The following is a 16,653-nucleotide window of genomic DNA, read 5'->3' on the forward strand; positions in this document are numbered from 1 at the left end:
CCCTGTCCCGTCTCCCGAATGCAGAGGCGTAGAGCCGTGGCCACCTTTCCTCTGATCGGTTGGCCGGTCAGAGTACAGAGCTGTTGGACCACGGACAAGTCGTGGCCTCTTAAGGGACGAAACCCAAGGGCCAAAACCAACTCTCCATCTACCAACCAACCGGTTGCCGCGGGTAGCGATGTATAATAAAGAGGCGGTCGTTTATTGTCAGCGAGTTTGTGTGTGTGTGTGTGTGTGTGTGTGTGTGTGCGCGCGCACGCGTGCGCACGCGGGGGTGAAAGGAAGCAGCGTTGTTACCGCGATAGTTGCCAGTGGTGTTCATTACTGTTAGACCGCGAATGCAAGATGACCCTTGATTTTTCACATGAGATTTTGACAATAAACGTCGTCTTGGATTCGGAGAAATATGGTATTACTCCAGAGGCTTCTTTGGCAAACATTTCAGTTTTCTTTTTCAAATGGCGTCAGCTAACCGAAGCGTATGTGTATCATGAAAACATTTCGAACGCATGTAGAGAAATGATAACCTCCTCGCTATAAATTTACATGATAATAGCTTTTCCGTAATTTAACCAGACGCGAGAAAACATAAACTAGCCTCTGAAATCAATGATGCACTCTGCCAGATCTTGAATGTATCCCATTCTTTCTTAATTGCAGTATTTAGCATTAAAATTAAGAGGTCATTTATTCAGCCTTTATTTTTAACGAGTGAACAACTGTTATCAGACATGTTATTTATGCACTTATTACGAAAATATGTTCTCTTTCATTGCAAATTTTATCTACGGAACAGCTGTCGACGGGTATTACTAATAATACCAATATAAATGATCCGTTATTGGACATTATAAATTTTCCAGCTAACTCATTCTTGTTTGCCAGCGTTTCACCCTCGTGTGCTAGGGTGGGCTCATCAGTTGGTACCTAGCACACCTACCAATACGCTGGCTAGTGCATACCGTGGAGGCCACTGCGTAGGCTAACTGGAGCCACCGGCAGTGCCAATGCACTGAGAGACTTTGTCTCATTACGAAAAATTGATGCCTGCTTGGCCATCAGATGATATAGATGTATTACTAATCAACTCCGACGTCGCCTTCGAATGTCGATGAGAATGCTCGCTAGTGGACATAACAAGGAAACGATACCGAAAGTGATCGATCGTACGCAACATAATCGCTGGGGTGTATAAATATCAGTAACGGCAAAACTTGCACGCGCTTAATCGCTCATAATAACGGATGCGTCAGTGATAGGGCTCTCGCTGTAACCAAAGGATAATACACAGTTTAATATAGAACTAGTGAAGGTACAGACAAAACTTGTCATTATAGTGGGGTTCTTGTTATATACCGTAAACGCTATAGCAGACTTATACTGTAATATAATCAACTTTTGTTGAACTCATCATCACCATTAGTTTCCCTTTGCTAGCTCTAGCCGGGTCGGGATGTTAATTGCACATTTTTCATCTTCCTCTATCCAACCACCATACTGCTCCTCAACTGTGTTTCAGTCCAGGTTCCTTCTTATTATGCAATTCTGATAGAGTACAACTACCTTAGTTTGGATCTACCTCTTGCTCTCCTTTCTTCAATCTTAGCCTTAGTATAGATCTATAATTCAGGAAATTATGGGACAGGATCTTTCGTTCTCAACAAATTATGAAGAAAATTATACACAGCAAAATAGGAACAAGTACTAGGATGCACACAATGACAGGTCAGTATGGGAAGGGGGAGTGACAGAAAGATAAGGACAAACCCAAAAACACAAAAGCCCTTCAATGAGTGTTGATAGTTCCAACTCATGTATGAAGACATGCAGTTTGTCCTTGTTCTCTTTATGTTGATTTATCTTTCCATACTGGCCTGACATTGCATTCATCCTTGCCTAACTATCTACTTACTTATTACTCGTTACTCGTGAGGAGATTGATTGTTTGGCCTCCCATCTGACCCTGATGGTATTTATTTTGAGGCATAGGGAATATTTCATTTTTCTACCTTATAAAACCTTTCCGTTCATTTTATATTCATTTTTCTCATTCTTTAAATTTCTCTCTTTCACGGCTAAGCATCATATTCCTTTTCTGCATGAAACACCACCACGTAGTCATTACCTCTTTCTCCGATGTACAAAATCTGTAAGGTTTTAATTATTGACTGTCAAATGAGTCCATAATGCTAATGTTACTAATCTTAACTTTGTGTGTTCTTTTATCTATAGGTTCCAATTAAAGCTAAAGAATACATTGAAGAAGAGGCAGAAGAATCTCAGGAGATGAAAAGGGAATCTTCTGATGGAGAAGATACTAGTGGACTAGATGACTATGATGACAGTTTTGTAGATGATGAGGATGAAGAAACTGAGGCTAATGAACGATCAGTGGACATTCAGGCAAAATATTTACAGTCTGTAAGGTAAGACCAAGTTGTACCATATTGGCCTGAATATAAGGCAATGGTGGTAGTGGTGTTTTTTTTTTTTTTTTTACATTAAAATGTACTAAAAACAATAAATATTGTCTTATATGCACAACCTAACATTTAAACCCTAATTTTTATGAAGGTCTGTTCATATCATTCTCCAATTGGACTGGCTTGTGTAGTGGGAGTCACAACGTGCATCTGCGCTCCATTTCTCAAGTGTTCAATCCGTAAATTAGTTTGCAGCAGGTCTTCGGTTGGCTGTATTTTTTGCCTCTTTTCTGTACCTCTTCCCTTCAGTCATTCCAGTATTAGTTTAAGCAAGCTCTGCGTAAGCTGATCAGTGTCAAGCCGACTCGGCATTAAAAGAGTATCACTTTTTACTCTCCAGACTTTGTACATACTTGTATATATGTTTATATGTGTTATTTTACATTGTATTATTTAGTACGAGGACTACTGATATCCATGAGTTTATAATTTTTACAACACTAAGTACCCCATTTGTACTTTGTTCCAAACTTCTTTGTATATATATTCCTCGTATTATTATTAATTACTACTCACCTGTACCATACTAACATTTCTCATCTCATTACCACACTTCACTTTATAAATTCTAAATCCATAAGATTATTACAGTTAAGAATAACATGTTTTAGGATTCAACAAAACTTGTTTATGCTTTAATATGGCTGATGATGACCCCCAGGTGGGTCGAAACTAGTTCCATGTAATTTATAATATTATAAATACATATTAGTATCGAATAGGTGGAAACCTTTACTGTGTTACTATTCATATGTTATTCTCAGTTCAATACAGACCAACAACATGAAATTCATAACCCTTGCTGAAATAACATAACAGCGAGAGCAACTAGCTTGTTGTTCCGCCAAGCTTGTTTGCATAACAAATGAGCTCCACAGACTGTACAAAAAGCTCTGTAAGTTATTTCCCAAAGCTATAAGCCATGATCCATTAGTTCTACATAATGCCCAACAGGTAGCAGAACGTGCCAGAGATTGAATCAGCACTCAAGAGTGAACCAGGAAGCTCAAAATAATTAAAGTTCTCGTGCACCGTCCATAGACGGGCGTAGCAGTGCTGGACCGGCCGTGTCGGCCCGTCTATAGGCGGGCACAGCACTCATTGAGTTAATTGCATCAGTAACCGAACGAACATTCTACAAGTAATCATGAAAATGAAAACAGGAACGTGGTGGTGGTGGTTCTTTCTTGTTTATAATGACACTTCGTGACATAAAAATCGCAACAACACATAGAAAGAATCATCCAACTGAGTTAAGAATAGTTAGATGTAAAGTATAGAGAAAGAAAGGAATGCTTAATAGGATAATGACAAATCAGTAAGAGTAACAGAAAAAATAGACAGGGCAATCTCCACATTTTTGTGCACTGCTATCTCCACGTATGGACTCTCTCCCCATCAGTTTATTTGAAGGCTTCAGACTTTGAACATCTGAAGTTTGTCCTTGTCCTTGTGTGTTTTGAGGTTTTCCTTGTCTCCTTTTTCTGCTATTTTCTCTTCCCACATTGACCAATGATTGTGTTTAACCCATTAAGCGTTCTTTTCCATTACTTATATAGAGATAGAAACTACTACAATTCCAGCCAGTTAGTTATTTTTCAATAAAAATTTTTGTTGAAAGAAAAGTCAGTAAGTATGGGATTCGGGTAAAGTATCTTGTGAATGGTCAAAAATTGCACCGATCTATAAACAAGGCCGATTGGCCAAATAAATTATATATATTGTTTATCAGTATCTCAGGCAAGGTATTCACATGCATTTTTAAAAATGTACGATCGGTGAAAGAGAAGTGGACCAAAACCATTGTGACCAAGGGAGTTGTCGCACAGTTGGGGATACATAGCTGTGAACTTGCATTCGGGAGATGGTGGGTTTGAATCTCACCGTCGGCAGGTCTGAAGAGAATCTTCCGTGATTTCCCATCTTCTCACCAGGTCACAGCTGCTACCTTTCCAATCCTATCCCTTTCCCATCTTTGCATCCCCAAAAACACTAGGTCTGTTAGTGTGATGTTAAACCACTAGCAAAAAGGAAGAAAGAAAAGAAAACGATGTGGTTTCATACAAAAGAACCACCCTTTTCAAGATGCACCAAATAATTAAACTTGGTTATGTGAGGAATAGAGAGTAATGCTTATGTTTCATACAAGTACTTAGTACAAAGGAAAACAGGTGTTGACCATACTAGTTATAGAATCAAGAGTAAGTTATTACCGGTAATCAAAGCAATTTCCATATGTTTACAATCAGGTTGCAGTTGAGAATTAGTTACAGTAATAAGACCAGTCCAGAATCGTTAATCTTATCATATACTGTACATACATATTAATTTGCTGACTGGTCTAAAATGGCAGAGGGGGATTCATTGGACAAAACTGTAAATGTAGTAAGCTTATGCCAATGACTTTGACTTAATGGCACATGGTGGTAATTTTTTTTAACGTCGCACCGACACAGATAGGTCTTATGGCGACAATGGTATAGGAAAAGGCTAGGAGTGGGAAGGAAGTGACTGTGGCCTTAATTAAGGTACAGCCCCAGCATTTGCTTGGTGTGAAAATGGGAAACTATGGAAAGCCATTTTCAGGGCTGCCGACAGTGGGGTTCGAACTCACTATCTCCCGAATGCAAGCTCACGGCTGTGCGGCCCTATCTGCACGGCCAACTTGTTCGGTTGTGGTACCTAATCTCATATCTTGGAACTTCAAAAGGAATGTAACAAGTATGTTAAGACAAAAATGATGTCGTTTATAAAGAAACAGAAGGATATTGAATGTATCTCTTTCCAGACAGATCTCTTTGATAATTGATTATTCGTTAATTTGTAGATTAAATATAAAGTATATTGATGCTGTAATGCAGCAGTTAGGTTGAACTACTTTTTATTAATATTGCAATTATAAAAACTAGGATGTATGCTTTATTATTTTGAAATCTTAATACAGTATTATTTAAATTTTACATTAACTTATGCAATATGGTGGAATTTTGTTATATATTCTCTACATTCCTTTCTGTTTTTACAGAAGTCCATTAAAGGGCCATGGCCAGTTCAAAATGCCAGCACGGAAGGATATTGGTCTGCTGCCAATGACTGTTTTTTCTCAGGACGATTTGGAATCTGTTGCCTCCTATGAAGAAGTGAGTAATAATAGATCTCCTTATTATCTAATCATTTTCAGAGTCTGTTATCTTTTTATAATTGAATTATTGGTAATTGTGCTTTATGTGGAACCTCTGAAATTACTCGCCAGGATGTAATCCAGGATTTCTTGTACATGGTTTACAGCAAAACACTTTCATGTCGTCGTCCCTTCATTTCTCGGTCAATGGAATCTGCAGTCTTTACTTCTCCTCTGTGGACGACAATAAATTAAGTGTAAACAACCATTTAGACCATTTAGGGGCGTAACCTTCTAAATATTTACATTGGTGTACTGGTTAGTTTCAGCACAATTTCCATCAGTAACTTGTCAGGCATGAATAACTGAAAAGAATAAAGTTCACTCATAGGTTTAGACCCCGTAGTGTGGTTTATAACTAGACGTAACTGTTAATGGGATTTGTTTGAATTCCGAGTCCAAATCACAGTAATCCCAGCCATCTTTTGATGTATCAGCACTGTCACTTAGTATAATTTTCTAATTCTACAATAACTTCATCACCATTTAATTTTAAAAATTCCCACTATCACTTTAATTAACATTGCTTTTGTCTAAAAGTCTCGCTAATTACTACTCATACTTTTCAAACAATGCCATGTTGCTAAGTAACGTCTGTTTACAAATTTGCATGGTCTTCAAAGAACCCCTCACAAAGCCTGTGTTCAACGAAATTATAGCAATACAGGGCTTCAGTTGTCATCAAGAGATAGCAGTAGCTCAGTGTACCTGTGATTCATGCGTGTAACCTGACAAAGGATTTACACCGAGAAGAAAATCATGTTGGGTATTGCCCGACATAGGATCTGTGCGGGATATTGTTGTTGTTGGGAATGGCCCGCCGCGTGAGTTCTAAAGGTTAATGACTAAAATTTATAGCTACACTGATTAATAGAAATTCTGAATAAAGGAAAGCTTAGCAGGCTTTAATTTATAGAATCTTGTCTCATGGCTAACAAATACACTTGAGATCTTCAAGACTTGACATGGGTATTTTACAGTTTCCCTGCTTAACATAAATTATACCATCCTTGGACCACACGTTCCACACACTCAATTTACTGACAGCATCCTGAAGAAGCCGGAAACCTATCTTAGTTAGTGCTGTGTTAAACCATTTACAGAAAAAAAAAAAAAAAAGTAATAATAATTAAAAATGGCAGATGTTGCTTTTGTGTATACTCTATCCTCGCATTCTTGTATGATATCACTGCTTATTGTCTCTTTCCTATGCATACTTACCTTGTAATTGTTTGTCCTTTTTTTCCGTCTTGTGCATTCCAATTCATGTTCCTGTCTTTCTGTATGTAACTTTATTTGCCTCTCATTTGTTCCTTTCCATTACTTGTGTTGATCCATTGGGTTTCTTTCTTCTTATTGTGTTGGTCGTGTTTCCCTATTTTTTAAAATCTTTTTCTTTTTTCTCTCTTCCCTTTTCGTTTTTTAATCTGGCGTTGATCTTATCCTACACTTCTCTTATTAAGACAGAAGATCTATGAGGCCAGCCCCTCAATGAATGTTGAAAACCACTCTCCCAATGAAGCTGGGAAGCAGAAACGAGCTTGTTGGGGACTGTGAAGAAATGGATATAAGAAGAACTAAGTCCATCTGTGTGAATCCAGCAGGTGCATGCTGGGCTGGGTAGCTCGTGTAATATATTTCATATTGCATTCCGTATTGTCTTACAGTTAAAGTAAGATCAAATTTCTTTATTGAGGAACTGCATTGGTCTAATCCACCTATCATATGTTGTAACATTGGCATATACTCAGGGCTACCAAGGCTATCGGTGAAGCCCTAGCCTCAAATGAGAATGACGGAAATCTAAAGCACATTATAATGTAAGCATCTGACACATTGTTCCATTTACAAAACTTGAATGTAATGAGATAAAACCTCACTCGTATTTCTGAGTGCAAGGCATTGGAGAAAAATATTGCAGCCCAGGTATTACATCCATCTCCCCTTGCCTCACCCCGCACGGCTTGCTGCTGAATGCACAATAGGTGCAGGGACCAGGGGGGATAGGTGTCTTAGGTTTTGGTCCGTCAGATCTCCACTGTTAACGGAGGAGATATAGCTCAAAAACTCGAAGTTCTTCGGAAGTTTCCAAATTGACACATACATTCCTCACCGTATGCAAGATGCGGGAAAACAGAAAATCCAGGAACAAATTAAAACCACCAACAATTTGGCTAAACATCAAAATAATTAAATGCATATAATTATAATCTAATAAACACCCCTAAAACAAACAAACTACAGCCTTAATAGGCCTTGCCCTACCAAGCACCCGCTGCTCAGTCCGAAGTTCTGCAGACTACGAGGTGACGTATGGTCAGTGTGACGAATTCTGTCGACTGTTATTCCTGGCTCTCTAGACCGGGATCGCCATCTCACTGTTTGATAGCTCCTCAATCAACGATAATCACGTAAGCTGGTGGACCTAGAACCAGCCCTCATATCCAGGTAAAAGTGCCTGAAGTGGCCGGGAATCGAACCCGGGACCTGCGGGTGTGAGGCAGACAAGCTAGACCACGCAGCCGGCTTCAAACATTAATTACATGAGTTACAAATCTCGATACTTTACATTCACTTTTACCAGGGAAATTTCATCAGTTTCCCTTGAAAACTTCTTTCATGTCAGCAACTGAGATAAGCTCATCGAAATATCTAATTAAATAACGTCAAGCTGAACAACAATCGATTGCAAGTAGTTTTTAATTCTCTAATCTAATCAAATAATCAAGTAAAGCACATCAGATACAGAAGCGCCCAACATGATGACGAAATCCCTTTTTTTTATCTTCCATTGTAATTTGGTCACTGGTGTACTGTTTGTAGTAAGTTTCTGGAAATCTTATACTGCGTAAATTAGGCCTACAGCGACTTTTAAAGTTTATGTTGAACTCGAGAATATGGTTTTGAATGTAAGTATTGATTCTCAAAAGTTCTCCAATCCATTAAATATTCAATTCTGCCCAGCACTAATCATAAGCAGATTGGAAAGAGAAAATAAACCCATCAAAACTCCAGAAATTTTGGTTTATTTATGACCAAAAGCTGAGCTGGAAAGTGCACTCGCTGCACAAGCCAGCGCAAGTGAGAAATGATAAGAACTTCTTAAATGTTACCCTGCGCAAATATAACGAACATAAATGTTAAAATCTCCATCTTATATTAAGACCAGAACAGTAATGGCCTTATATATGTAAAGTGTAACATTTCTTCTGGTCTCGAGAACGCAGTCATATCCGATCATATTAAAATATTAGATTTGTGTTAGGAAGGAGGAATTTCAATTCCTGTCTGAAAACCCAGTGACTATATTATATATTGCCCTGTGGGAAGTGCCAAAAACCTGTTTGGCAATGCGATAGAAAAAACTCAAAAATAAACATCTAACCCAGGACATAATGTAGATGTTTTACAAGTACGATCATTGGACGAAACTCATTCCATCTTCAAGTAGAGCTTATAAGCAAATTATCAAAAAAATAATTATTCTATTATCACCACCTATTCAATACAAGCCACGTGCTACGTGGATGAAATCTACATAATACTATGTACGCTTCTCAGGGACATGTTTCGCCCCTTGTTAAGGGCATCATCAGCCTGTAGGTAACCTTGCAATTCAACTAGAGCTGTCGAAAAACTCTCTGTCCCCTTCCAATAGTTGTTGCCACTTTGCTTTATGATTTCCGAGGATTTCTCAAATAATACTGGCTGAATGTGATGCTAATACGGTCCCTTAAACAAGTTTACCGCCGATCGCTTTCCCAGTACAGTACTTGCTCTAATTATCACAATGATGGGACGTTAACGTCAAAATCCATAGGTATGTTGTAGCCGTTCTTTCATGAGGTACTTTTTCCTTGAAAAATGCTTGGTCGAGGATTTAATGTTGATGGGACTGAAATTTCTGGACGGTTGATCCGGGATATCGTTTCTTCGGGGAACGGATAAATTTTTACAACATGTTTTAATTAGCATGTTCACAGGACCGTATAATTTGAACGAATAATTCAGGAAAATGTAGTTTCCAGGAACGGATAATCAAAGTTCTGCTGTATTTGGCATTGTATATGTGTACTGATTGAGTGGGTGGGTGGACCAATTTACCCTATTATATCTAATCCACCTAATCTGTACTTTTTATGTATATTTTATAGAACATGTTTCAGTCTTATTTAGGCCTTCGTCAGCTGTCATCATCATCATTATCATTGTACAGTTCCAGTTTCCCAGGTACTGTAAATGAGCCTCTTCCACTCCTTCCTCTCCATATACTACTTGTCATGGAAGATATCATCCACTGTCCATCCTCTGGTAACTAGATCAACCTTGATCATGTCCATGAATTGGGTTTTAGGTCTTCCTGCAGGTCTTTTTTCCTCCACCTGTCTTTCCAAATTTAATCTGGCTGTTCTTGTAGGCTCCATCCTCATCACATGCCTGTACTGCCGTAGTCTGGATGTGCCAATTCAGTCTAATAGGGATGTCTGTATTCTGGCTTCTTTCCTCACCTCCTCATTTCTTAACTTGTCCATCTTGGTCTTCTGGGTGGTAGATCTAAGAAATTTCATCTCTGATGCTTGTAGTCTTGATGAATCTCTTTTTGTGAGGGTGCTCGTTTCAATACCATAGGTCAATATTGGTATGAAATAGCTGTTATACATCATCAGTTTGGCTGGTTTTGGAATCATGTCATCCCATGAAAGTGTTCTTACTTGTTGGAACAATTCTGATCCCTTTTACACTCTGTTTGTAATTTCCTTTCTGACCAAATTATCACTGGAGATTACACTTCCAAGGTAAGGAGAAGTATCCATAAATGTGTTCTTCTTTTTTAGATGTGCTCTGTTTCATGTTTTTAATATACTAAATTTTCATGAATCTGTTATATTGTCACTGAAACTGATTTTTGGTACTAGTTTCGAATCTTAGGGTCATCTTCAGTCGTATGTAGTGAATTGGTATATTAAAAACATGAAACAGAGCACATCTAAAAAAGAACAACACACTTGTGGATAGTTTTCCTTACCTTGGAAGTGTAGTCTCCAGTGATAATTTGGTTAGAAAGGAAATTACAAACAGCTGTCAACATAGAATAAAATTAATGGAAGAAAAAGAACAAGACATTAAAATATAAACAAGTCGCATACAATATTTTACTTCAAAATTTTAAATTGTCCTCTTGAACTAAGTACACGTAACTAATCATTGAGCAGAACATTATCATACTGATGAATCATGAAGGATAAAAACATCATGTACTTCCAAAAGGGCACCAGAATGTTCATTCCTGAGTTAAATATTAGTTAAAGTGTTATAAAGCTGTTGATTATTAACTTTTTATCCTTCATGACTGTGGAACGCTGTCCTTCGAGCTCAAGTTGGCTGGTTCGATCCCATTTCTGCTCTCTGTTATGTGAAGGTGCTTAGATATGACGGCCTTGTGTCGATAGATTTAATGACGTGTAAAAGAACTCGGGTAGGACAAATTTTCGGCATCTCCAAAAACCGTAAAAGTTATTAGTGGAATGTACAACCAATAATATTATTACAGTAGGTATGTGAAGATGCAGAGATTGTTCGTATTCTGTTGTGTTCTTATATTTGTCTTTGCTTCCACTTTCTGTTACTTCTTTTGTCATCCTGCTGATCCTGTTGTGTGTTCCTTTTCATATCCTTATTTTTCTATGTATTACACTTGTTTGTTCCTTTCCATTGCATATATCTTGTAATTTGCTGGGCTCAGCCAGTATAGCATTGGCCTTCTGAGCTCAAGTTGGTGGTTTCAATCCTGGCCCAGTTCAGTGGTATTTGAAGGTGCTGAATAAGTCAGCCTCGTATCATAGATTTACCAACACGTAAAGAAGCTGTGAGACTAAATTCTGGCACCTTGGCGTCTTCAAAAACCACAAAAGCCATTAGCAGAATATTAGATTATTTTACCTTTAATTTGGTAACCACTGGTGAGAGAAAGTTGAATAAAGATTTCATGCTCGTATTATTGAAGTGTTCCATGTTTAATTACAGGATTCCTTTTGTGTGGATGAAGAGGAGTCTGAGGACAGTGATGTTCAGGACACTTTGGACATAATCGAAGCTGTTTTAGAGCAGAAAGTTAGTCGCAAGAAAGGAAACTTGAAACACGGCAAATCTTCTCCTAAAAAGAAAAATGATGCAAGCAAGAAACGCCGGCGCCGTATTCAGACTTTCTCATCTGAAAGTGAGGATGAGAGACCTGACCTTCCCCCTACACAAGTGCCTTTTTGCAGTTCTCCTCTGCCAATAGAAAAGTCAGCTCCTGAGAAATGTATACCTCCCGAACAGAATTCTACACTTCGATATAGAAATTCTAACCCTATCAAAGAAATCAAGGATAGGGATATCCAAATTGTAAAGCAAACGCCCAAAAATTGTACAGTATCAAAAAATGTAGATAAATGTTGTAAAATTGGAACTGAAGTAATGCATTTCAAATTAGATATGAATGAGAAAATTTCAGAAGTAATTTCTCATGAAAAGAAATCTTCAATAAATACCAAAGGTTGCTCTTCTTCTAAGGAATCTGGTATTCTTTTGGGAAGTGTTGATGTGTCTGAAATGATGGACACTGAAGATGATGTCATGTTTGAGGAGTTTAGAGAATTTTCACCTAAATTACCAACAGGTATTACACCACTTAGTGATAAATCAGAAACCAAAGAGGATTTTCCCAACGAGTCACTCTCTCATTCGAAAAATAGTAGTACCAAACAGATTCATAGCCCTGCCCCTGTGTTTGAAAATGAGATGGTTGTGATTAAGGATCTGGGTATAGAGGCTTGGGATGATGATGATTTTATGCCTCCTAGTTCTATATCTCTTCTGGCACCTCTGTACGAATCAAAGTCCAGTTCTGTGCAACCAAACAAACCTACGCCTATTGAAAATAAAACTAAACCTTTGATTGAATACTTTCATAAAATTAGTAAAGAATCTGAATCTGTTCAAAAGGACTCAAACACGAAATTTATGACCTCCATGGATAAGAAAACTCTAGGCAATGCTGCTATCATGAAAGCTGTACCTCGGACAGATGTTAAGTCTTCAGAGCGTAGATATCCTGCAGTATGTTCGATTGTACGTAGTGGTGAAATATCAAAACCACGTGCTCTCACTCATCAGGAAGGTTCTAAACTGGGTCAAACGGGAACTTCTATGAAACCTTTGGATGGAAGGTTTGTGAAATCCCATGGTTCAGATAACAACAAAGACTCTTCTGGAGATGTTGGTTCAGCACTGAAAAGTTCCAGTAGTGCAAGTGATTCAAAACAGAATATTTCTAGTATTCAGAGCCCTTTCCCAGTGATCAGCAAAGTACAGAGAGATATTTCAGTAGCAACTACAAGTAATGCTACTCCTGAGTTCTCACCTCAGAAGAGTGGTCCAGCGGTAAGTTAGAACAAATATTGTATTTTCTTAAATTATACTAACTGCTTTATTACAGTGATTCCCTATATTTTTGCCTGTGCACTCAAAAGGTATTGGTCTTCAACCTACCTTAAATAAGAAGAAAAATATTGCAATCAGTTTCAATCCTTTCACTCATAATGTGCACCCCTTTGCCATATTTTCACAAAAATTGTATTCAGTGGTGGAATACTAGAGTTCATTCTTCAGCTTCGATCTCCTCATTCCTATCATCCTCCTGCCATTTTTCCTATCTCTTTATACTATCAATCATTCTCGTTACGTTCATGTCTGTTACTTCTTAGTAATACGATGTCCCGAGTCCACCCAGATTTCACTCTCCCCATGTAACAGAGTCGGTCTGAAAAGAGATCGATGTAAAAATAATTTTACCTGAGTGCTCTCTTCTTTCTTGCAAAGTACTGTTTATTACAACTACAACTATGATTCAGTGTATTAGCTTTGCTACACCTTGATTCAATTTCAGTTACTATACTACCATTTTGGGTGAATGAGGATTCTGAAGGCGCGTTTAGACAGTGCCTTTTTTCGTGCAACGCCGCATGCTGTATTGCAAGCCGCAAGAACCATGTCTCTTGTCTGTTCGTGTGAGCACGAACAGAAACGAGGCGCATGCAGTATTCGAAAATGGCTTCTAGACAGCTTAAATGTGCTAGTGCTGCTCTGGTAATTAATGCTAATAAACGCAAACATAATCAAAAGCGATGAGTGTCAGACTTCCTGCGTGGTCGGAGTACGACATTAAATATTTTTCAAGAAGTCAGTGTTGATAACTATTTGTTTTGTAATTTTACTCGGATGTCTCCACATGACTTTGAGATACTCTTGCAGTTGATTGGGCCATTCACAAATAAGGAAAACACTAATACGAGAGAAGTCATTTCACTGTGCACACAGTTAGCTGTGACTTTACGTTTTCTAGCTACTGGTGACTCCTATCACACAGTATTTACAAGTTGTTAGTGCCTATTTACCGAGTTCAAACTTTAAAAATAGGTCATGAAATCAAATGTTTGGAAGATTTACAACGCTTCTTCAGTCATCAGCATAATCACTGTCTGATGAATCGGATGAACTGTCATTTAAATTTATTATAACAGGATCAATGGTAGGGGCGTCTTCTGTGAGCGCATCTTTCTCCCAATAATGTTTCTCAATTTTATTGGTGTGTCCAATGCGTTTTTTTCATAGCTCCGGATTAACGGACCTCAAGCCTTCTTGGCATAGATCCCGCATCACCTCCATTGGCCTTCCTTTCTCTGCCTGGTTAGACATATTCACTTTAGCTATTGTATGTTTTACTTGTGCTCATGTAGACTCTATGGAGTTAAGCCCACAATGAGAGGCAGCCAGATGAGTTCAGCATCAGGACGAACAGGCTTGATGACCTCCCAGACTGTCCGGAAGTGCAACTTTCCGTCAACAATGAGCTTTGCGTTACACATTTTTTCCTTTACTCCTTGTCAGACTCCGTAGCTGAACAGTGAGCGTGTTGGTTTTTGGATTCAACGGTCCCAAGTTTGATTACTGGACAGGTCATTAAAATACATCTTCTCTCAGGGCTAGATGATAGTGCTTATTCGAAGTGTACCCTTTCTTCAATGTATCAATAGTAATGGGGGGATGCGTTTAACTTTTGAAACTATTGTATTAAGTTCTGGCTGATAGGAACACAACACATTCATTGCAAAGTAGCTCTACATGACTCAAAGCTGATACAGAACAGTGACAAGAGTTCAGTTGGCGTGGCAAATAGGCCAACTGGGCAACACCGCTCGGCCGAGACGTTGCTTTCTTCTCTCAAAAACACTCACTTAAATATCATCAATATAAAATCAACAGTTGCATGCAGGCAGAAAAGCCGTTTTAATTTTAGCCTGACATTCTCACGAGCTTTATAACAACCCGAATTTTGTACTGCTATGATCACCCAGTAATGAGAAAATATTGTTTCACAAAATTTACAACAACCTTTTTCACAAATATCAGATGAAATAAAAATTGGTGTACATATCAACAATAAATTATTTTAAGACTCATTACAGTTTGCTAACGATTAGATCAATACTTTTAAAGTTATGAATTTTCAAAGTGAGCGTTCCATTGGAAATGGAAAAAATACCTGCACTTTCTTTGTTCAACCTGCGTTAAAATTTTGACTGGGTACGATAACAATTTCTATTTCACCTAATTAAACGTAAAATAAAATAAGTTAAATTTTGGTGTAGCTTGTTTCTATGTCGGGCAAAGAATAAACATTTTTTAAATGTATTAACTCGGGTGTGTCTACATTTTCCCACGACATTAGGTTGCACGAGTGATACATGGAGTTCCCCATTCTGCTTGGGGAGCGCTTGCAACTACTAACGCCTAGTCGTGCGCACAAGACTGACGCGTGCGGCACTGCATACTCCTCCAACTTGCCTCACTATGCCTCAAGCCCCAAGCCACAAGTTGCACGAAAAAAGGCACCGTCTAAACGCGCCGTAAGAACATGAAGTGATCCTCCATTTTCAGTTTCTTATTACATACTTGACATTCAATCCTCTTAGGTCCTTACTGGCAACACTTTAGTTTTGGGAATGTTGAATTTCGTTTTCCACCTGGAGCCTCATTTTTCAAGCTTGAAGATATTAGTTGCAAACTTTCATTACAGTCAAACTGCTTACTACATTTCCACTTAGCTGAATACCTCCATGTAATTTTATACCTTTTAGTTAATGATCCTTGTAAGCTTTAAAGAAAAAGGGTGAAAGATTACAGCCTTACTACTTTGAACCATGAACTCATTCTAAAGAAAGAATTCTTTGGAATGACCTTGTAAACCAGAAATTCCACAGAATAAATTTAGTGAGAAACACTTCCTTAATAACATGTTAACTGATACTACAACTTTATTAATTTGTCTTCAGTGCAGAAAAACTATTTATTGTTTTGGGATATAATTATAATTCATATCTCTGAATTATTTACAGCCAGAATCATCAGTTTCTATGAAGCAAAACCTGGTGATACTTGTGTCTTCACGTCAGGTATCTTCTGCTCTGGAGGTCATTACAGCTCTGAAAGCAAAACACAAAGTTACTGTTGACATTCGTACCATGAATGTAGCTCACTTCGCTGTTAGCTGGCGCGTTGGTGTAATCCGTGTAACTTTGGCTGGTGAGTTGATTTTTAGATGGAGATACGGAGAAAACTAAGTCATTCTTTGGCTATTTGTATTTGAAAGTAAGCCCTGTTTTTATATTCCTGAAAATGATTGTGATGCTATTTATTTGTAAAAAAGTGGACAATAACTCTAAAGTAGCACAGAAAAATAATCAAACAAAACCAAACCCCACGGTGCAAGAGCACCGAAGGGCCATGGCCTACCAAGTGACCACTGCCCATCCCAAAAGGCTGCAGATTACGAGGTGTCATATCGTTGCCACGACGAATTGTCTTGGTCATGATTCTTGGCTTTCTAGACCAGGGCTGCTGTCTCACTGTCAGATACTGCCTCAATTGTAATTATGTAGGCTGAGT

The 16,653-nt window shown here is 38.2% G+C and overlaps 1 protein-coding gene across 1 annotated transcript in view; it reads left to right on the forward strand.

The window, feature by feature from the left end:
* Positions 1–12,197: 12,197 nt before the first annotated feature.
* Positions 12,198–16,653, forward strand: part of LOC137500959 (uncharacterized) — a 47,191-nt gene continuing 42,735 nt past the window's right edge. Inside the window, exons 1-2 of the mRNA XM_068227722.1 lie at positions 12,198–13,089; positions 16,104–16,290. Coding sequence (XP_068083823.1) covers positions 12,259–13,089; positions 16,104–16,290 — 1,018 coding nt within the window. The 5' untranslated portion in view covers positions 12,198–12,258. The remainder of the gene's footprint in view (positions 13,090–16,103; positions 16,291–16,653) is intronic.

Source organism: Anabrus simplex, chromosome 5 (assembly GCF_040414725.1).
Source record: "Anabrus simplex isolate iqAnaSimp1 chromosome 5, ASM4041472v1, whole genome shotgun sequence".
Lineage (NCBI taxonomy): Eukaryota > Metazoa > Arthropoda > Insecta > Orthoptera > Tettigoniidae > Anabrus > Anabrus simplex.